Source organism: Loxodonta africana, chromosome 1 (assembly GCF_030014295.1).
Source record: "Loxodonta africana isolate mLoxAfr1 chromosome 1, mLoxAfr1.hap2, whole genome shotgun sequence".
In the NCBI taxonomy this organism is placed as follows: domain Eukaryota; kingdom Metazoa; phylum Chordata; class Mammalia; order Proboscidea; family Elephantidae; genus Loxodonta; species Loxodonta africana.
In genome coordinates this window covers 39938574-39960669 of record NC_087342.1, presented here as the reverse complement: position 1 = coordinate 39960669, position 22096 = coordinate 39938574, and the positions used below count along the sequence as shown (strand labels likewise).

The 22096-nt window shown below is 38.8% G+C and overlaps 1 protein-coding gene across 3 annotated transcripts in view; it reads left to right on the top strand.

Annotated features, from left to right (window-relative positions):
- GMDS (GDP-mannose 4,6-dehydratase) overlaps nt 1-22096 on the top strand; it is a 795040-nt gene that overhangs the window by 578914 nt on the left and 194030 nt on the right. For all 3 annotated transcript variants that reach the window (XM_003417823.4, XM_010597535.3, XM_064279810.1), the window contains one exon: nt 10812-10930. In XM_003417823.4, the coding sequence (XP_003417871.1) occupies nt 10812-10930 (119 nt within the window). The remainder of the gene's footprint in view (nt 1-10811; nt 10931-22096) is intronic.

Genomic DNA, 22096 nt, shown 5'->3' with positions numbered 1-22096 from the left:
CCACTGCGCCAACAGAGCTCCAGCCAAAGATTAGACCGGCCTGTAAAACAAACAGTGACCCACATGAGGAACGTGCTTCTTATTTCAATCATGTATAGAAGATCAAATGGGCAACACCTGCCCAAAAGCAATGATGAGAAGGCAGGAAGGGACAGTAAAAATGGACAGATGGTAACAGGGGACCCAGGATGGGGAAGGGGAGAGTGCTGACATGTCGCAGGATTGCAACCAAAGTCACACAACAGTTTGTGTATAAATTGTTGAATGAGAAGCTGATTTGCTCTGTAAACTTTCAAATGAAGCACAAAGGAAAAAATGGATGACAGCCTTGGAACTATAGGGGAACAGTTCTACTCTGTCCTATAGGGTCACTACAAGTGGGAATCGACTCGACAGCAGAGGGTTTTGGTATAACTGGCTAGAATAAAAAGATAAAGGGTGAGGCAAGTTTTGACACAGCCTCTTTGTTTTGGTACATATGATACATTGTAAGGTGATGTTTTAACAGCAAAAAAATAAGAAAACCTATATAATTGTAAATAAGCTTATAATTTAGAACATATTCTAAATTACATTCTACTATTTTTGATGCTTTTATTAATTGGTTATCTACTTGTCTTTTTCTTTTCAATAACTTTATATCTTTAAAATGTCTGAAAGACTCTTACTATTATTTTGCCCATGAAGAGTAGTAATAGATTGAGAGGGCCATAAGGCCAGATTTTAGATTTATGCTAGATGATTTTCTTAGTAGAGTTTTAATTTGGCGATCTGATACTTGTTTTCTGATTATGTGAGAGTAGATCAACTCTCCCAGGCTAACCTTCAGACCTACCTCTGTGGATTCCACAAAGCCTAAGACCTGGCCTAGCACAAGACTACTTGAAGTACTAGCCCAAACTGTAAATACCAGGCTACCCTCATGAATTATGGCTTACGCCTCTACATAAAGAAAAAAAAATAAGCATCAACATGATAAATGGAGAAAAGATTGACGTTGTCAAGGATTTCATTTTACTTGGATCCACAATCATTGCCCTTGGAAGCAGCAGTCAGGAAATCATATGATGTATTGCTTTGGGCAAATAGGCTGCAAAAGACTTCTTTAAAGTGTTAAAAAGCAAAGGAGTCACTTTGAAGACTAAGGTGTGCCTGACCCAAGCCATGATATTTTCTGCCACCTCATATTCATGTGAAAGCTGGACAGTGAATAAGGAAGACTGAAGAGGAATTGACACCTTTGAATTATGGTGTTGGCAAAGAATATTGAATATACCGTGGACTGCCAGAAGAATGAACAAGTCTGTCTTGGAAGAAATACAGCCAGAGTGGTCCTTGGAAGCAAAGATGGCAAGACTTCGTCTTGGGTACTTTGGACATGTTATTAGGGGGAACCAGTCCCTGGAGAAGGACATCATGCTTGGTAGAGTAGAGGATCAGTGAAAAAGAGGAAGACCCTGACAAGAGGGACTGACGCAGTGGCTGCAACAATGGGCTCAAGCATAGCAACAATTGTAAGGATGGCGCAAGACCGAGCAGTGTTTTGTTCTGTTGTGCATAGGGTTGCTATGAGTCAGAACCGACTTGACAGCACCTAACACCGCCACCACCGCCACCACCGTCATGAAAACAGCTACTGAACAAGACTTAAGGATAAAATGTAAATGAATGGGTTCATACTTGGCATCTGTTATTTGGAATTTTACTTTCCATTTGTTCAAATTCTTATGATTTTTATTAGAATTATATCACAGGTTTTCTCCCCTGAAATATATAGAGTCCTGTTTTAATTTTTTTTTTTTTTAAGACAGAAGCACATAAAACACAGAAGCACTAGGCTTAAAAAGGAAAAAAAAAAAAAAAAAGGCAACCATCAAATAAATGTAGTTAAACATAACCCTGATTAACAAATCTTGTTATTCATGGATGACAGGTCAGTTAATAAGTGTTTGTGGCTTGGATACTGAACTGGAGGTTAATGGTGAAGTTGAAGCAATTGTAAGATTCAGATTGTTAAGACAAACACACATCACACCCCAAAAGAAATGCATGGAGCCAGGTGTAGTGATTTGGCTGTGGTGATGTACTCTGGGTGTTCTCCTTCAGTGGTGCAGCTGTGAACTGCCTCCAGAGCAGCAGCACCTGAGCAAGGAAGGGGCCCGGGTGCTCCACTGCTGGCTTTCCTGCTCCACTTGAACATTCTTAATCTGAATGGCTGAATAGTCACTATGGGAGAGGGGTATTTGTGTTTGAAATTTTTCTTAAAGTTTTATTTTGACCTCTCTAACTTGGATTTGCAGAATAGATATGTTATATAACTCATAGTTACATGTCCAAGTTTAACTAGTATTTATACCCATCTAGACTTGGCCTTTAAATGTAAATGACTTGGAGTCAGGGTCCCCTTAAACTTCATGTGCCTCAAAAGCCAAGCGCACATGAGGAATGATGTGAAGCTGCCCCGTTCTTCTGCCATTAGGGAAGGTTTTATGTGGAAGAATCTGAAACCTTGGTTCATTTCTTAACTGACTCCCTTTCCTCCCTGTGGGATGGATAAAAAGCAAGAAAAAAATTTTTTTTTCAATTGCACTGGTGGCCAGGTCAGGACTAAAAGTAAATATCTGAGAAAATACACAAGTCAATCATATCCTGAAAGAGTACTCAAAGCATGTGGGAAGTCAGAGAGAGAGGACTGATGCCTAAAACGTGTAACCTTAAGAGTGTGTCTGCGGTCAGAAGCCAAAGCTGGGTGGTGATTTTATCACAGGCTGCAGCCTGGCTGTGTCATGGGTCATGTGGTCCAGCCTGTGAACAGGAAGGTGAGAGATGGTGAACTTTTGCCTCAGTTGCGCTATCCATCAGAGAATAAATGGAGCAGATCACCGTGTGCAGCTGTATACAGAGGTGAATGGCTGAGCACCCCGCATACTGCAGCCTTTGTGTCCTGGACATGACCTAGCATCGCGATGGGATGCACTCAGCCTCGGCCGAGTGGCAAACTGCTAACCCATTATCACACCAGAACACAGGATCATTTATCTTCTCATTCAGAGTGTCACCTGCTCATCATTTACCAGTCAATAACCACTAATTATGCTCGGTGGAAATGCAAACAAAGCTCTTTCCCTCCTTGAAAACCAGTAAACTATTGATTAATAACAAACAAGCCTGGAGTTGTATATTCTTTCCCTTCCCATCCCCAAACTGCACTTGGGTGCAGGATGAAGTGGAGAGGAAATGCCTAGAAATTAATAGATCAAAGGCCACAGATAGTCTGATGGAAAAGAGCAGACTTCTGGCTCTTGCTCTCGTGCAAGTGAGAAGCTCTTCCATCCCAGATTGCTGTCAAGAAGCAAAACAGACAGCAGGGAACTTGTGCCCAGTGCTTAAAAGGAATCCACGATTAACCAGTTGTCATGGATGCAATTGTGTCCCCCCAAAATATCTGTCAACTTGACTGGGTCATGATTCCCTTGTACAATTGTATGATTAGTCTACCATTCTATCTTCTGATGTGATTTCTTTGTGTGTTGAAAATCCTATCACTATGATGTAATAAAATAGATTAGTGGCAGTTATACTGATGAGGTCTACAAGATTAGATAATTTCTTAAGCCAGTCTCTTTGAGATATGAAAGAGAGAGGTGAACAGAGAAACGTGGGGACCTCATACTACCAAGAAAGCAGCGCTGGGAGCAGAGCCCTTCCTTTGGACCTGAGGTTCCTGCACTGAGATGCTCCCAGACCAAGAGAAGACTGATGACAAGGACCTTCCACCAGAGCTGACAGAGAGAAAAAGCCTTCCCCTGAAGCCAGCACCCTGAATTCAGACTTCTAGCCTACTGGACTGTGAGAGAATAAAATTTCTCTTTGTTAAAACCATCCACTAATTGATGCAGAAAAGGCATTTGACAAAGTCCAAGACCCATTTATGATAAAAACTCTTACCAAAATAGGAATTGAAGGAAAATTCCTCAACATGATAAAGGGCATCTATGTAAAGCCAACAGCCAATATCACTCTAATGGAGAGAACCTGAAAGCATTTCCCTTGAGAACGGGAACCAGACAAGGATGCCCTTTATCACCGCTCTTATTCAACATCGTACTTGAAGTCCTAGCCAGGGCAATTAGGCTAGACAAAGAAATAAAGGGTATCCGGATTGGCAAGGAGGAAGTAAAGTTATCACTATTTGCAGATGACATGATCTTATACACAGAAAACCCTAAGGAATCCTCCAGAAAACTACTGAAACTAATAGAAGAGTTTGGCAGAGTCTCAGGTTATAAAATAAACATACAGAAATCACTTGGATTCCTCTACATCAACAAAAAGAACACCGAAGAGGAAATAACCAAATCAATACCATTCACAGTAGCCCCCAGGAAGATAAAATACTTAGGAATAAATCTTACCAAGGATGTAAAATACCTATACAAAGAAAACTACAAAGCTCTACTTCAAGAAATTCAAAAGGACATACTTAAGTGGAAAAACATACCTTGCTCATGGATAGGAAGACTTAACATAGTAACAATGTCTATTCTACCAAAAGCCATCTATACATATAATGCACTTCCAATCCAAATTCCAATGTCATATTTTAAGGGGATAGAGAAACAAATCACCAATTTCATATGGAAGGGAAAGAAGCCCCGGATAAGCAAAGCGTTACTGAAAAAGAAGAAGAAAGTGGGAGGCCTCATTCTACCTGATTTCAGAACCTGTTATACAGCCACAGTAGTCAAAACGCCTGGTACTGGTACAACAACAGGCACATAGACCAATGGAACAGAATTGAGAACCCAGATATAAATCCATCCACATATGAGCAGCTGATATTTGACAAAGGCCCAGTGTCAGTTAATTGGGGAAAAGATAGTCTTTTTAACAAATGGTGCTGGCATAACTGGATATCCATTTGCAAAAGAATGAAACAGGACCCATACCTCACACCATGCACAAAAACTAACTCCAAGTGGATCACAGACCTAAACATAAAGACTAAAACGATAAAGATCATGGAAGAAAACATAGGGACAACGTTAGGAGCCCTAATACAAGGCATAAACAGAATACAAAACATTACCAAAAATGATGAAGAAAAACCTGATAACTGGGAGCTCCTAAAAATCAAACACCTATGCTCATCTAAAGACTTCACCAAAAGAGTAAAAAGACCACCTACAGACTGGGAAAGAATTTTCAGCTATGACATCTCAGACCAGCGCCTGATCTCTAAAATCTACATGATTCTGTCAAAACTCAACCACAAAAAGACAAACAACCCAATCAAGAAGTGGGCAAAGGATATGAACACACACTTCACTAAAGAAGATACTCAGGCAGCCAACAGATACATGAGAAAATGCTCTCGATCATTAGCCATTAGAGAAATGCAAATTAAAACTACGATGAGATTCCATCTCACGCCAACAAGGCTGGCATTAATCCAAAAAACACAAAATAATAAATGTTGGAGAGGCTGCGGAGAGATTGGAACTCTTATACACTGCTGGTGGGAATGTAAAATGGTACAACCACTTTGGGAATCTATCTGGCGTTATCTTAAACAGTTAGAAATAGAACTAGCATACAACCCAGAAATCCCACTCCTCGGAATATACCCTAGAGATACAAGAGCCTTCACACAAACAGATATATGCACTCCCATGTTTATTGCAGCTCTGTTTACAATAGCAAAAAGCTGGAAGCAACCAAGGTGTCCATCAACGGATGAATGGGTAAATAAATTGTGGTATATTCACACAATGGAATACTACGCATCGATAAAGAACAGTGACGAATCTGTGAAACATTTCATAACATGGAGGAACCTGGAAGGCATTATGCTGAGCGAAATTAGTCAGAGGCAAAAGGACAAATATTGTATAAGACCACTATTATAAGATCTTAAGCAAGAGTAAAAACTGAGAAGAACACATACTTTTGTGGTTACGAGGGGAGGAGGGAGGGAGGGAGGGAGGGGGTTTTTTATTGATTAATCAGTAGATAAGAACTGCTTTGGGTGAAGGGAAAGACAACACTCAATACATGGAAGGTCAGCTCAATTGGACTGGACCAAAAGCAAAGAAGTTTCCGGGATAAAATGAATGCTTCAAAGGTCAGCGGAGCAGGGGCTGGGGTCTGGGGAACATGGTTTGAGGGGACTTCTAAGTCACTTGGCAAAATAATTCTAGTATGAAAACATTCTGCATCCCACTTTGAAATGTGGCGTCTGGGGTCTTAAATGCTAACAAGCGGCCATCTAAGATGCATCAATTGGTCTCAACCCACCTGGAGCAAAGGAAAATGAAGAACACCAAGGCCACACGACAACTAAGAGCCCAAGAGACAGAAAGGGCCACATGAACCAGAGACCTACATCATCCTGAGACCAGAAGAACTAGTTGGTGCCCGGCCACAATCGATGACTGTCCTGACAGGGAGCACAGCAGAGGACCCCTGAGGGAGCAGAAGATCAGTGGGATACAGACCCCAAATTCTCATAAAAAGACCAGACTTAATGGTCTGACTGAGACTAGAGGAATCCCGGCGGCCATGCTCCCCAGACCTTCTGTTGGCACAGGACAGGAACCATCCCCGAAGACAACTCATCAGACATGGAAGGGACTGGTCAGTGGGTGGGAGAGAGATGCTGATGAAGAGTGAGCTAATTATATCAGGTGGTCACTTGAGAGTGTGTTGGCAACTCTTGTCTGGAGGGGGGATGGGAAGATAGAGAGAGAGAGAAGCCGGCAAAATTGTCACGAAAGGAGAGACTGAAAGGGCTGACTCAATAGGGGGAGAGCAAGTGGGAGTAGGGAGTGAGATGTATGTAAACTTATATGTGACAGACTGATTGGATTTGTAAATGTTCACTTGAAGCTTAATAAAAGTTAATAAAAAAAAAAAAAAACCATCCACTTGTGTTTCTGTTATAGCAGCACCAGATGACTAAGATACCAGTAATCACGTGATTTTTAGCAAGGTCTTGGTTTCTTTCACCTGACAGATAATGTAAGTTTTTTTAGACCATTCTAGTACAACAAAGTGTTTAAAACACAATAAAATAACCTGAGAGTTCCTAAAAGACCTATTTGAAATGTTGTTTTTAGAATGAAAGTTTGAATAAAATGCATTTAAATGTATTTACCCTGTTATATCTAATCCCTCAGAAAAAATGTTCATGTAGAAATTATAACCGGAAGCAAAATTTAATTTCTCCTAAAGACGTTTAAAATGTTTGATAAAAGCCAAAATGTGAGTGTGCGCGTGCTTGTGTGTGTGCACGTGCTTGTGTGTGTGCACAGACACACACTTGAGTGGAATGACGGGGTTAGCTTAGGTGGGGAAGGATGATGTCGCGGTGGTTAAAGGGCAGATTCAGTCTCAGTGAAGGCCAACCGTGCTGTTGCCATTGGTCACAAGGGAAACCAAGCAAGATAATATGGATTCACTCCAGTTACTGGATTTGGGATTATGGCCCTGAATCTAGAAGGACAGGTCAGAGTGAGCAGACAGGAGGGGAGAGAGAGCTGCAGGCTGAAGGGACTGCACATTCAAAGGTAGACATGTCACAGAGTGGGGCATGCCCCTCCCAGGCCTCTGCTAGTACACATGTGCCTTTGTGCATTACCAAAAGGCATCTTTCTGAGGAGCTTCATTACAAATGGTGCGTTCTTCCCTCAGCTGACGTGTCCCCGAGCTGGGCACGCGGCCTGGCTGCTGAGCTGGGTTTCAGACCCTGTGTGCCCTGGCAGCCAGGATATTAAGCAGTATGTTGAAGCTCTGTGTTCATGGAGCTACAGAGCTACTATATCTTCCCTCCTCTGCACAAACACCTTGTATTTTGTGCCTTTTTAAAATTTATGTGTTTCTTTTTAAAGATTCCCTGTTTAATATATATTGTTGATTCGTTAACGTTGAACTACACCTACTTGCCTACTGACTATCTTGTTAGCCAACATTTTGCATTTTTGACAATAGTAAAAAATCTACTGTTTACACATTAATCGTGTATGGCATTAAGAAATGCTGAGGTGCAAGGGACATGCTGGCTATGATGGTTAAGGTTATGTATTAGTTCGGCTGGGCCATGATTCTTAGTGGTTTGGCAGTTATGTAATAGTGTGATTTGGCAGATGTGTAACAATGTAGTCATCGTCTATTTTATGATCTAATGTGGTTATCCTACATTTTCACATAATGCCAGCTTTCACATAACGACCTGGTCTTTGGAACCTAACCATATCAATAAATGAGGAGTGAGTGTATATTCATTAACATTCAACAGTACTGTATAACTCATGCCTGGATGAGGCTTATCTCACATGTATTTTCTCCATAAGGCACATCACAGATTTCTGGCATTTAGGAACACTAGAGAAAGCTTCAGCACTGCACTTGGGGGCCATTTATCAGGGAAATCACCAACAAAAAGCACAAAAACATGAAAAACGTGGCATTAAGTAGATCACAAAAAGGACATTGTAATATGAGAGCTGAAACAAGAAGTCAGAGTATCTCCTTGTTCAGTCTTTGCTGAGAATGTGCACTTTGGGCAACACAAATTTTTCATCTCTCTATGCATGTCCGTGAATGACCACCAAAGTGCTAGGAGTGTTATTTTTGGGTTACAAATAAATATTAGCAAGTAGGCAAATTTGCAAATATGGAATTCATGAATAGTGAAGATCGACTCTAATTAGTATAAAATTTTAAAGTGCTGTGACTACATTTATCAGCCCGGATATCTTAATACAAAATGGTACTGCTGATATTTCATTATGTGAACAAAGCTGTCACCTAGCCAGGACTGTTTCATCAGTCACTTTCTTAACTGACCTGAAATTATAGTCATTGTCCCACCCAGCCTGCCACATCTCTGAGGCTTCTAAAATCTCCTGGTGTCTTATATTCCTTGGACTAAAAATGCTATTTAAAACCATCTTGTAATAGACCAAATATACAAAAATAATATCATAAGAAATGATTTCAAATAAAAGGAAAATATTATTATTATTAAAAATTTTTTTTTTTTTTTTTTTTATTAAAAGCTACCACAAATTCAAATAAAGAGGATTTAGGCTTTTTCAGGGGGACAGTGGTGGTTCAGTGGTAGAATTCTCACCTTCAGTATAGGAGACCCAAGCTCAACTTGCGGCCAGTGCACCTCAAGCACGGTCACCACCCATCTGTCTATGGAGGCTTGTGTGTTGCTGTGATGCTGAACAGGTTTCTACAGGGTTTCTAGATTAAGAAAGACTAGGAAGAAAGACCTGGGCATCTGCTTCCAAAAATCGGCCAACGAAAACCCTATGATCACAAAAGTCTGACCCACAACCATCGTGGGGATGGAGAAGCAGGGCTGGGCAACATTTGGTTCAGCCTCCACGAGTTGGGGGCTGACTCCGCGCAGCTAACAAGAACAAAACTTTTTCAATACACATAATATTGGGGGTTGTAATATAAGGAAATCCCTATTATTTTCACCTATTCTATTTTGAGAAGTGGGTAAGAGTGATTTAAAAAAAAAAATTGCTTGGTTCTTTCTTAAAGAGACATATTCCTGTGAAATGCCAGCTGTACTAAAAACTTTTTTAAATCTGCATCTCCAATCCATGTAACAAGTTTTTATAGAGATTGTAGGCCTGTCAGCTTTTGGAAAAAGCTCTTCTACCCCACTGGAGCCTGTTTGCGACGTCTGCCCTAGTCTGTACCTTCTGTTGGGCAGCTGTATTTGTGCCCAGTTAGACTTCATCTGGAAACCCTGGTAACGTAGTGGTTAAGAACTACGGCTGTTAACCAAAAGGTCAGCAGTTTGAGTCTACCTGGCGCTCCTTGGCAACCCTATGGGACAGTTCTACTCCATCCTTAGGGTCTCTATGAGTCAGAAATGACTGGATGTCAACGGGGTTTTTTTGGTTTTTAAACTTCATCTCTCTTGAGAAAGTGCATCTGTGCTACATATCCATTTTGATCAGGGAATGGTAGTTGAGTCCCTGGCCTTGAAATGCTGCCCACAGGAAACATTTAACTCTGTGGCAGACATTCTCATTGGTCTCAGACAGCTTTTTAAAAGTAGTAGCACTATTTGTCATATGGTTTTTTTGCAGTAATGATTCTTGTTTATTTTACTTTTTGATGTCACCGGATTAATAAACTGTCAACTTTAATGTTAAGAAATTAGGTTCTACTTTTGAGGACAAAAACCTGTCTTGAAATTATTTTTCCTTGCCTTCCATCTATGATACGAAGGATAATTAGACACACACTTAAACAGTTTTTTCCTTAAATATAGCATAAAAACTTACTCCCCACAGACACTCTTCAACATAGTGTTCCTCTCAATTGAAGTCTCTGTGAGAAATTAAAAGTAAAGATCCCTGAGGGCACTGAGTTAGTGGGGGTAGAGTAAGTAGGAAAAGGACAGTGACCATGGTGGCACAGCATGAAGATTGTAATCAATGTCACATTAAAAACGGACAAATTGGCAAATGTATTGTTATGTATACTTTTACCACCATAAATAAATAATCGAGCAATCCTAAAACATGTTCTCCAGTCCTACTGAATGAAAACCTCTATGGCTGGGACCCAGGAATCCATACTAAGAAGCTTCCCAAATTATTCTGATGCACATTAGATTTTGAGAAGCACTGCTGTAGCAGTTACAATATTGTGTGAAATTCCAGCTCATTGCCTAGCTCTGTGTGTTCATATTCAGTTTAGTGCATTTGACAACATTGTGTTTCCAAAGTGGCCACTTACTACAACTTCACCTTGCTTTCTCCACCCCTCCCCCCCAGGCTATGTGGCTGATGTTGCAGAACAAGGAGCCAGAGGACTTTGTCATAGCCACTGGGGAAGTCCATAGTGTCCGGGAATTTGTGGAGAAATCATTTCTGCACATTGGAAAAACCATTGTGTAAGTATAGCCGAGAGCTGATTTATGGTTATTGGTCAGACATGTGCAGGCTGGTATGTGTATGTGCTTGCTATCCTGCCTCAGTTTCCTTTTTCTTTTTCCTCTTCATTGTCTTATAAAGAAATGCAGGGAGCTTCAATAGGGAACAGGGACTTTGTTTTCACTGTATCCTTTCTCAGTTACATGTCACATATTTCAGCATCTAAACCCAGTCTTTTACTATGATTTTACTATAGCTAATTATCCTCTTACCAGTGCAATTTTGAGATCAATGTGATAACATTACACAATCTTTTTTAATACTTACGCTGTTTTTTTTTTTAACTTTGGAATCATCAGTAAGCGTACAGAAAAGTTTCAAATGCATTACAAAGAATTTTCTCTTTCCTGTACCAGTGGGAGTAATTTGCTGACCTGTGACCATTACCGTGAATACTTCTGTGTGTACAAAACACAAAAACCCGGTGCCGTCGAGTCGATTCTGACTCATAGCGACCCTATAGGACAGAGTAGAACTGCCCCATAGAGTTTCCAAGGAGCGCCTGGTGGATTCACTTTTGTGTGTACTTGCTACAAAAATGACATTCGTCTACATAACCATAATACAACCATCAAATCAAGGAATTCACATTGATTAACTGCTATCATCTAATCCTCAGATCTCCTTTGAGTTTTGCCAGTTGAACCAGTACTATATACCAGAATGAGGCAGTTTATAATCATGCACTGCATTTATTTGTCCCATTACACAGATTTTGAGATGAGATGTTTATTGGAATATTTGAAAGATTTGTGGGAAGTACTTTGTTATAAATTCAAGATTTATTTTTAAAAAATAATAAAGGACTTCCATTTACAGGCATGATGGAGTAACAGAAACCAGACTTAGCCTTCTATTTTCAAAAACAGAAAACTAAACAAAACACATGCTAGTCTTTTAGACTTTGGACAATGGACAGTATAAGTCTGTGACCCCTGATAGAAAGAAAACAAGTCAGGCGAGCTCTTCAATCACCCAGGTTTCCTTCCTAGAGGCAAATTCTGGATAGTGTAGCGTGGAAGGAGCCACCCAAGCAGATTACAACTGTCTTGCTGCGTTGAAGATGCAGAGATCAGAGTTCAGAAAGTACCTGGATTTTGTGGGGCAGAGTTCTGGAAATACAGGATCTACAAAGAAAAACAAGAAATCTGCATGGGGTCCCCGTGAGTCCTTGCTGAATGATAAGATATATGTGTGTAAGGATAAATTCCACAAGCTTACAGCAAGAACCACCTGGGAGTTAAATGTTTTTTAAAGCTCAACCAAGAGTGGAAAGCTTTCAAATTTCAACCAGCCATAATGAAAAAGCCTTGTTGATCACTCAGAGAGTTCCGTACAGATTCCAGAAGAGCCGTGCCTCAGTAATGTGGTGACCCCAAGATTAAAGGCTATTCTAGACTTGGGCTCACACAGTTTAAATAAAAGCCTCAAAAGGATCAAAATGAACACAAATAACTTAGCTGCTTACCATAACACAGCCCAACGTTCTTCAAAGGAAGATAATAAAATCTGGACACTCAACGGCATAAAAATAATAATGTTCAGCATTCAAGATGTCACCTTGAAGACTGAGGTGCTCCAAACCCAAGGTATTATGTTTTCAGTTGCCTCATATATATTCAAAAGCTGGACAGTGAATAAGGAGGACCAGACAAGAATTAATGCCTTTGAATTATGGTGTTTGCAAAGAATAGTGAATATACAGTAGACTGCCAAAAGAACCAAGAAATCCGTCTTGGAAGAGGTATAGCTAGAATGCTCCTTAGAAGCAAGGATGGAGTGACTACCTCTCCCATACTTTGGATGTATTATCAGGAGCGATCATTCTCTGGAGAAGGACATCATGCTTGGCAACAAAGAGGGTTAGTGAAAAAGAGGAAGACTCACAACAAGATGAATTGACATAGTGGCTGCAACAATGGGCTCAAGTGTAACAACCATTGTAAGGGTGGCACAGAACTGGGCAGTGTTTCATTCTGTTGTACATAGGGTCACTATGAGTCAGAACTGGCTCGATGGCAGCTAATACCAACAACAGACATTCAATCAAAAATTAGTGGGCATGTCAGCAACCAGGAAAACATGCCCCATAACCAGGAGAAAAATCAGTCAGTATAGACAGTGTGAGAAATAATTAAGATGATAGGACGAGCAGACAAGAATTTTAAAATTGCTATTACAACTATGTTCAAGTATTTTAAAATATGTATGAATTTAGTGAGGAAAGAGAGGAAAATTATTAAGAAAAAAAAAAAAGAACCAGATGGAGCTCCTGTAGATAAAAATTTACGTATCTGAAATGAGAATGTCATTGATGGAATGGAGAGCAGATTACATGCTGCAGAAGGCTGGTGAACGTGTAGACACAACAATAGAAATGATCCAAGAAGAAGCACAGAAAGAATATACTGGGAAGAAAGAAGAGGAAAAAAAAAAAAGAATGGCATCTCACTGACCTGTGGTATAATATCAAACAGTCTAACATATGTATAATTGGAATTCCAGTGGGAGTGGGGGGGTATGAGGGGAGGGCGCACAGAAAAGGATTTGATAATGGCCAAAATTTTTCCAAATTTGATGAAAATTATAAAACCACAGATATAAGAGGTTTAATAAACCACAAGCACAATGAACATAAAGAAAACCACACCAGGACGCATCATAATCAAATTACTGAAAATAAATGCTAAACAGACAAATTTAAAAGCAGCGAGAGAAAAAAAGAAATTATGTGCAAAGGAACAAATATAAGAAAGTTTCTTGGCAGAAACAGTGCAAGGCAAAAGACAATGGAGCAACATCTTTACACCACTGAAAGAAATTCTATACCCAATGAAACTATTTCAAACATGGAGGTGAGGTAAAGATTCTCTCAAACAAACAAAAACTGAGAGAATTTGTTGTGGGGAACTGTCCAGGCAGAAAATACCAATTAGAAACTTGGATTTATAGAAAGGAATGAAGAGCAAGAGAAATGGCAAATATGAGGAAATTCAAGAAGTTTTTTCTTCATTTTTAAATTTCTTTAAAAGATAACTTACTGCTTAAGGTGAAAATAATAACAATATAAGTAAATTATGTGACAACAGTAGCAAAAAGGATGGGGGGAAATGAGAGCATTTAATCATATTGTTGTAAGGTTCTTACATTAAATGTGAACCGGTATAAACAGCCAACATCATCCTAAATGGAGAGAGTCTGAAAGTGCTCCCCTTGGGATCAGAAACCAGACAAGGATGCCCTTTATCACCACTCTTATTCAACATTGTGCTGAAGGTCCTAGCCAGAGCAATTAGGCTAGATAAAGAAATAAAGGGCATACAGATTGGTAAGGAAGAAGTAAAAGTATCTCTGTTTGCAAATGACATGATCTTATACACAGAAAACCCTAAAGAATACTCAAGAAAACTACTGAAACTAATAGAAGAGTTCAGCAGAGTATCAGGATACAATATAAACATACAAAAATCAGTTGGATTCCTCTACACCAACAAAAAGAACATCGAAGAGGAAATCACCAAATAATACCATTTACAGTAGCCCCCAAGAAGATAAAATACTTAAGAATAAATCTTACCAGAGACATAAAAGACCTATATAAAGAAAACTGCAAGATACTACTGCAAGAAACCAAAAGAGACCTACATAACTGGAAAAACATACCTTGCTCATGGATAGGAACACTTAACATCGTAAGAATGTCTATTCTATGAAAAGCGATCTACAGTACAGTTCTGATCCAAATTCCAAATCACCAGCTTCATATGGAAGGGAAAGAGGCCCTGGATAGGTAAAGCATTACTGAAAAAGAAGAACAAAGTGGCAGGCCTCACACTACCTGATTTTAAAAACTATTATACCGCCACAGTAGTCAAAACAGCCTGGTATTGGTACAACAACAGATACATAGACCAATGGAACAGAATTGATAATCCAGACATAAATACATCTACCTATGAGCAGCTGATACTTGACAAAGGCCCAAAGTGCATTATATGAGGAAAAGACAGTCTTTTCAACAAATGGTGCTGGCATAACTGGATATCCATCTGCAAAAAAATGAAATAAGACCCATACCTCACACCATGCACAAAAACAAACTCAAAATGGATCAAAGACCTAAATATAAAATCTAAAACAATAAAGATCATGGAAGAAAAAATAGGGACAATGCTAGGAGCCCTAATACATGGCATAAACAGTATACAAAACATTACGAACAATGTGCAAACACCAGAATAGCAACTAGATAACTGGGAGCTCCTAAAAATCAAACACCTATGTTCATCCAAAGACTTCACCAAAAGAATAAAAAGATTACCTACAGATTGGGAAAAAGTTTTTAGCTATGACACTTCTGATCAGCATCTGATCTCTAAAATCTACATGACACTGCAAAAATTCCACAACAAAAAGACAAATAACACAATTAAAAAATGGGCAAAGGATATGAACAGGCACTTCACTAAAGAAGACATTCAGGTACCTAACAGATACATGAGGAAATGTTCACGATCATTAGCCATTAAAAAAAAAAAAGAGAGAGAAATGCAAATCAAAACTATAATGAGATTCTCTCTCTCTCCAACAAGGCTGGCAGTAATCCAAAAATCACAAAATAATAAATGTTGGAGAGGTTGTGGAGAGACTGAAACACTTATATACTACTGGTGGAAATGTAAAATGATACAACCACTTTGGAAATCGATTCAGTGCTTCCTTCAAAAGCTAGAAATAGAACTACTATATGATCCAGCAATCCCACTCCTTGGAATATATCCTAAAGAAATAGGAGCCTTTACAAAAAGAGATATATGCACACCCATGTTCATTGCAGCACTGTTTACAATAGCAAAAAGATGGAAGCAACCAAGGTGCCCATCAACGGATGAATGGATAAATAAATTATGGTATATTAACACAATGGAATATTACACATTGGTAAAGAACAGTGATGAATCTGTGAAACATTTCATAACATGGAGGAATCTGGAAGGCATTATGCTGAGTGAAATTAGTCAGCTGCAAAAGGACAAATATTGTATGAGACCACTCTATAAGAACTCAAGAAATAGTTTAAACAGAGAAGAAAATATTCTTTGATGGTTACAAGAGTGGAGAGGAATGGAGGGAGAGGGGTATTCACTAATTAGATAGTAGACAAGAACTATTTTAGGTGAAGGGGAAGATAACCCACAATACAGGTGAGGTCAGCACAACTGGACTAAACCAAAAGCAAAGAAATTTCCTGAATAAACTCAATGCTTCGAAGGCCAGTGTAGCAGGGGCAGAGGTTTGGGGACCATGGTTTCAGGGGACATCTCGGTCAATTGGCATAATAAAATCTATTAAGAAAACATTCTACATCCCACTTTGGAGAGTGGTGTCTGGGTTCTTAAATGCTAGCAAGTGGCTATTTAAGATGAATCAATTGGTCTCAACCCACCTGGAGCAAAGGAGAATGAAGAGCACCAAAGACACAAGGTAATTATGAGCCCAAGAGACAGAAAGGGCCACATAAATCAGAGACTACATCAACTTGAGACCAGAAGAACTAGATAGTACCCACCTACAACTGATGACTGCCCTGACGGGGAACACAACAGAGAATCCCTGAGAGAACATGAGAGCAGTGGGATAAAAAAATGTAGACCTCAAATTCTCGTACAAAGACCAGTCTTAATGGTCTGACTAAAACTAGAAGGGCCCCGGAGGTCATGGTCCCCACACCTTCTGTTAGCGCAAAGCAGGAACCATTCCCAAAACCAACTCTTCAGACCGAGATTGGATTGGCCTATAGGATAGAAAATGATGCTGGTGAGGAGTGAGCTTCTTGGATCAAATAGACACATGAGACTATGTGTGCAGCTTCTGTCTGGAGGGGAGATGAGAAGGCAGAGGGGTTCAGAAGCTGGCTGAATGGACACGAAAATAGAAGGTGGCAAGAAAGAGCCTGCTGTCTTATCGGGGGAGAGCAACTAGGAGTGTATAAAACCAAAAAAACCAAACCCACTGCCGTCGAGTCAATTCCGACCCATAGGCAACCCTATAGGACAGAGTAGAACTGCCCAATAGAGTTTCCAAGGAGCACCTGGCAGATTCGAACTGCCAGTCTCTCGGTTAGCAGCCATAGTACTTAACCACTACGCCACTAGGGTTTCCAAGGAGTATAAAGCAGGGTGTATATAAATTTTTGCATGATAGACTGACTTGATTTGTAAACTTTCACTTAAAGCACAATAAAAAAATTTTTAAACGTGAATTGGAGGTAGGCTGCAATAAGTTTATTAGAGTACCTACTGTAAACTCTAGAAAAGCAACTACTAAAAAACACAGCAAAGAAGTATAGTAATAAGCCAATAGTGGAGTTAAAATGGGATCCAAAAGAAAGCAGGAAAGAGGAGAAATGAGAAAATAACAGATGGGATAAATAGAAAACAAATAGTAACTATATTGATAAATAGGCACTGGGTTAAGTAAAATGGAGGTTTTACCAGATTGAATAGAAAAAGCAATATGCTGTCTATAATATGCTGACTCACTTTAAATATAAAGACACAAATAAAAGTAAAAAATAATCATGCAAACACTAATTATAAGAAAACTGGAGTGGCTATGTTAATGTGAGATAAAGTAGACTACAGATCTTACGAGGAATAATAATGGAGTCAGTTCATCATGATCACATAAAATGTTAAATATGTATACTTCCGGTTATAATTACTTGAAGCTACTAACAGAACTGAAGAGAAATAGACAAATAAACTTTTATAGTTGGAAACTTCAACTCTTCTCTCTCAGTGATTGATAGAACAGAAAATTGAATCTAGCAATGTATAAAAAGTTGATACACTATGATCAAGTGGGGCTTATCCCTGGAATGAAAGGTTGATTTAACATTTGAAGATCAATGTAATTCACCGCATTAAGAGGACAAAGGAAACATATGATTTTCTTTTTTTAATTTTTTTAATGTGTGCTTTAGGTGAAAGTTAACAGCTCAAGTTAGTTTCTCAAACGAAAATCTATGTGCACATTGTTATGTGACCCTGCTTACTATCCCTGTAATGTGACCGCACACTTCTCCTTTCCACCCCGAGTTTCCCACGTCCATTCACTCTGCTCCTATCCTTTTCTGCCTTCACATTTCGCCTCCGGACAGGAGCTGCCCATTTAGTCTCATGTATCTACTTGAACTAAGAAGCGCACACTTCACGAGCATCATTTTGTGTCTTATAATCCATTCTATTCTTAGTCTGAAGAGTTGCCTTCGGGACTGCTTCGAGTTTTCGTTCTGGGTTAACAGAGAGTCTGGGAGCCATGTCTTCTGGGATTCCTCCAGTCTCAGTAAGACCCTTAAGTCTGCCTTTTTTACTAGAATTTGAGTTCTGCACCGACTTTCTTCTGCTCCCTCAGGGACTCTCTGTTGTGTTCCCTGTCAGAGCAGTCATTAGTGATAGCTGGACACCATCTAGTTTTTCTGGTGTCAGGCTGATGGAGTCTCTGGTTTATGTGGCCCCTTTTGTCCCTTGGGCTAATATTTTCCTCCTGTCTTTGGTGTTCTTCATTCTCCTTTGTTCCAGGTGGGTTGGAACCAACTGATGCATATTAGATGGCCATTCCCTAGCTTTTAAGACCCCAGACGGCAGTCACCAAAGTGGGATGCAGAACATTTTCTTAATAAACTTTGTTATGCCAGTTGATCTAGATGTACCCTGAAATTATGGTCCCCTGCTACTCTGTCCCTCAAAGTGTTTGGTTGTATTCAGGAAACTTCTTAGCTTTTAGTTTAGTTCATTTGTGCTGACTTTACCTGTATTTTGTGTTGTCTTTTCCTTCACCTAAGATAATTCGTGTCTACTGTCTAGTTAGTGAATTCCTGCCTCCCTCCCTTCCTACACTGACAACGATCAAAGAATGTTTTCTTCTGTTTAAACCTTTTCTTGAGTTTTTATAATAGTGTTCTCATGCAATATTTGCCCTTTTGCAACTGACTAATTTCACTCAGCATAATACCTTCCAGATTCATCCATGTCATGTTTTGCGGATTCATCGTTGTTCATTATCGTTGTGTAGTATTCCATTGTGTGAATATACAATAATTTGTTTATTCATTCACCTGTTAATGGGCACATATGTTGTTTCCATCTTTCTGCTGTTGTGAACAGTTCTGCAGTGAACATAGGTGTGCATATATCTATTCGTGTGAAGGCTCTTATTTCTCTAGGATATATTCCAAAGAGTGGGATTGCTGGATTGTATAGTAGTTCTATTTCTAGCTTTTTAAGGAAGCACCAAGTCAATTTCCAAAGTGATTGTACCATTTTACATTCCCACCAGCAGTGTATAAGTGTTCCAGTCTCTCCACAACCTCTCCGACATTTATTGTTTTGTGTTTTGGGGGTTACTGCTAGCCTTGTTGAGGTGACATGGTATCTCACTGTAGTTTTGATTTGCATTTCTTTAATGGCTAATGATTGTGAACAAATCCTCACGTATCTGTTAGCTGCCTGAACGTCTTCTTCGGTGAAGTGCCTGTTCACTTCCTTAGCTCATATTTTAATTGGGTTATTTGTCTTCTTGTGGTTGAAGTTTTATAGTATCTTGTAGATTTTAGAGATTAGACCCTGGTTGGATATGTCCTAGCCAAAAATTTTTTTTTCCATTCTGTAGGTTGTCTTTTTACTCTTTTGGTGAGGTCTTTTAATGAGCGTAAGTGTTTGATTTTCAGGAGTTGCCAGTTACCTAGTTTCTCTTCTGGTATTTGTGCATTTTTAGTTATATCTTATGTTCTGTTTATGCCATGTATTAGGGCTTCTAGCATTGTCCTTATTTTTTCTTTCATGATCTTTATTAGATTTTATATTTAGGTCTTTGATTCATTTTGAGTTAAGTTTTTATGCATGGTGTAAGATACAGGTCGTCTTTCATTTTTTTGCAGATGGATATCATATTATGCCCGCACCATTTATTAAAGAGGCTTTCTTTTCCCCATGTAACAGACTTTGGGCCTTTGTCAAATATCAGGTGCTCATAGGTGAATGGATTTACTTCTGGATTCTCAGTTCTGTTCCGTTGGTCTAGGTATCTGTTGTTGTAACAGTACCACGCTGTTTTGACTACTGTGACAGTATAATAAGTTCTAAAATCAGGTAGTGTGAGGCCTCCCATTTTGTTCTTCTTTTTCAGTAACACTTTATTTATCCAGGGCCTTCCCTTTCTATATGAACTTGGTGATTTGTTTCTCCATCTTATTAAAAGATACCATTGGAATTCGAATCGAGATTGTGTTGTATCTGTCGATTGATTTGGGTAGAAATGACATTTTCACAATGTTAGGTCTTCCTATCCATGAGCAAGGTATGTTTTTCCACTTATGTAGTTCTCTTTTGGTTTCTTGCAGTAGCGTCTTACAGTTTTCTTTCTATAGGTCTTTTATGTCTCTGGTTAGATTTATTCCTAAGTATTTTATCTTCTTGGGGGCTATTGTAAATGGTATTGATTTGATAATTTCCTCTTCAAAGTTCTTTTTGTTGGTGTAGAGGAATCCAACTGATTTTTGTATGTTTATCTTGTATCCTGATACTTTGCTGAAATCTTCTATTATTTCCTGTAGTTTTCTTGTGGATTCTTTAGGGTTTTCTGTATATATAAAGAACTTCCTTGTATGGTTCCAGTTCACAAGGGGAATGTTTTCAGGCTCCCTCCATTTAGGATAATACTAGCTTTTGGCTTCGTGTAAGTGCCCTTTATAATGTTGAGGAATTTCCCTTCTATTCATATTTTGCCAAGAGTTTTTATCATGAATGGGTGTTGGGCTTTGTCAAATGCCTTTTCTGCATCAATTGATAAGATCATGTGGTTCCTGTCTTTTGTTTTATTTATGTGATGGATTACATTGATTGTTTTTCCAATGTTGAACCATTCCTGCATACCTGGTATGAATCCCACTTGGTCATGGTGAATTATTTTTTTGGCATGTTGTTGAATTCTATTGGTTAGAATTTTGTTGAGGATTTTTGCATCTATGTTCATGAAGGATATTGGTCTGTAATTTTCTTTTTTTGTGGTACCTTTACCTGGTTTTGGTGTCAGGGTTTTGCTGGCTTCATAGAATGAGTTTGAGAGTGTCCAATCCTTTTCTGTAGAAGTAGTGGTGTTATCTCTTCTTGAAAAGTTTGATAGAATTCTCCAGTGAAACCATCAGGGCCAGGGCTTTTTTGTTGTTGGGAGTTTTTAAATTACCTTTTCAATCTCTTCTTTTTTTATAGGTTTATTTAGTTGTTCTATCTGTGTTTGCGTTAGTTTAGGTAGGTAGTATGTTTCTAGAAACTTCCCCATTTCCTCTAGGTTTTCAAATTTGTTAGAGTACAATTTTATCATGGTATTCTGTTATGATTTTTTATTTTCAATTGGGTCTGTTGTGATATCGCCCATCTCATTTCCTATTCAGGTTTTTTGTTCCTCTCCTGTTTTCCTTTTGTCAGTTTGGCCAGGGGTTTATCAGTTTTGTTGATCTTTTCCAAGAACCAGCTTTTGGTCTTGTTAACTCTTTCAATTATTTTTCTATTCTCTATTTCATTTAATTCTACTCTATAAAAAAAGGAAAAAAAATTTTTTTTTTTTTTTAATTTTTATTATTTCCTTTCTTCTGGTGCCGGAGGGTTTCTTTGGCTGCTGTCTTTCTAATTGTTCAAGTTGTAGGGTTAATGTTTTGATTTTGGCCCTTTCTTCTTTTTGGATGTGTGCGTTTATTGCTATAAATTGACCTCTGACCACTGCTTTTGCTGTGTCACAAAGATTCTGATAGGATGTGTTTCATTCTCATTTGATTCTGTGAATTTCTTTATCCCATCCTTAATTTCCTCTATAACCCAGTAGTTTTTGAGCAATATGTTGTTCAGTTGCCGTGTATTTGATTTTTTTTCCTTGCTTTTTCTGTCATTGATTTCTACTTTTATGGCTTTATGGTCAGAAAAGATGCTTTGTAACATTTTGATGTTTTGGATTCTGTTAAGGCTTGCTTTATGGCCTAATAGAAACTTATGATTTTCTTAATAAATGCAGAAAAAAGTTTGACAAAATTCAACACCTACCTATGATAAAAAATAAATAAGATAAAACAA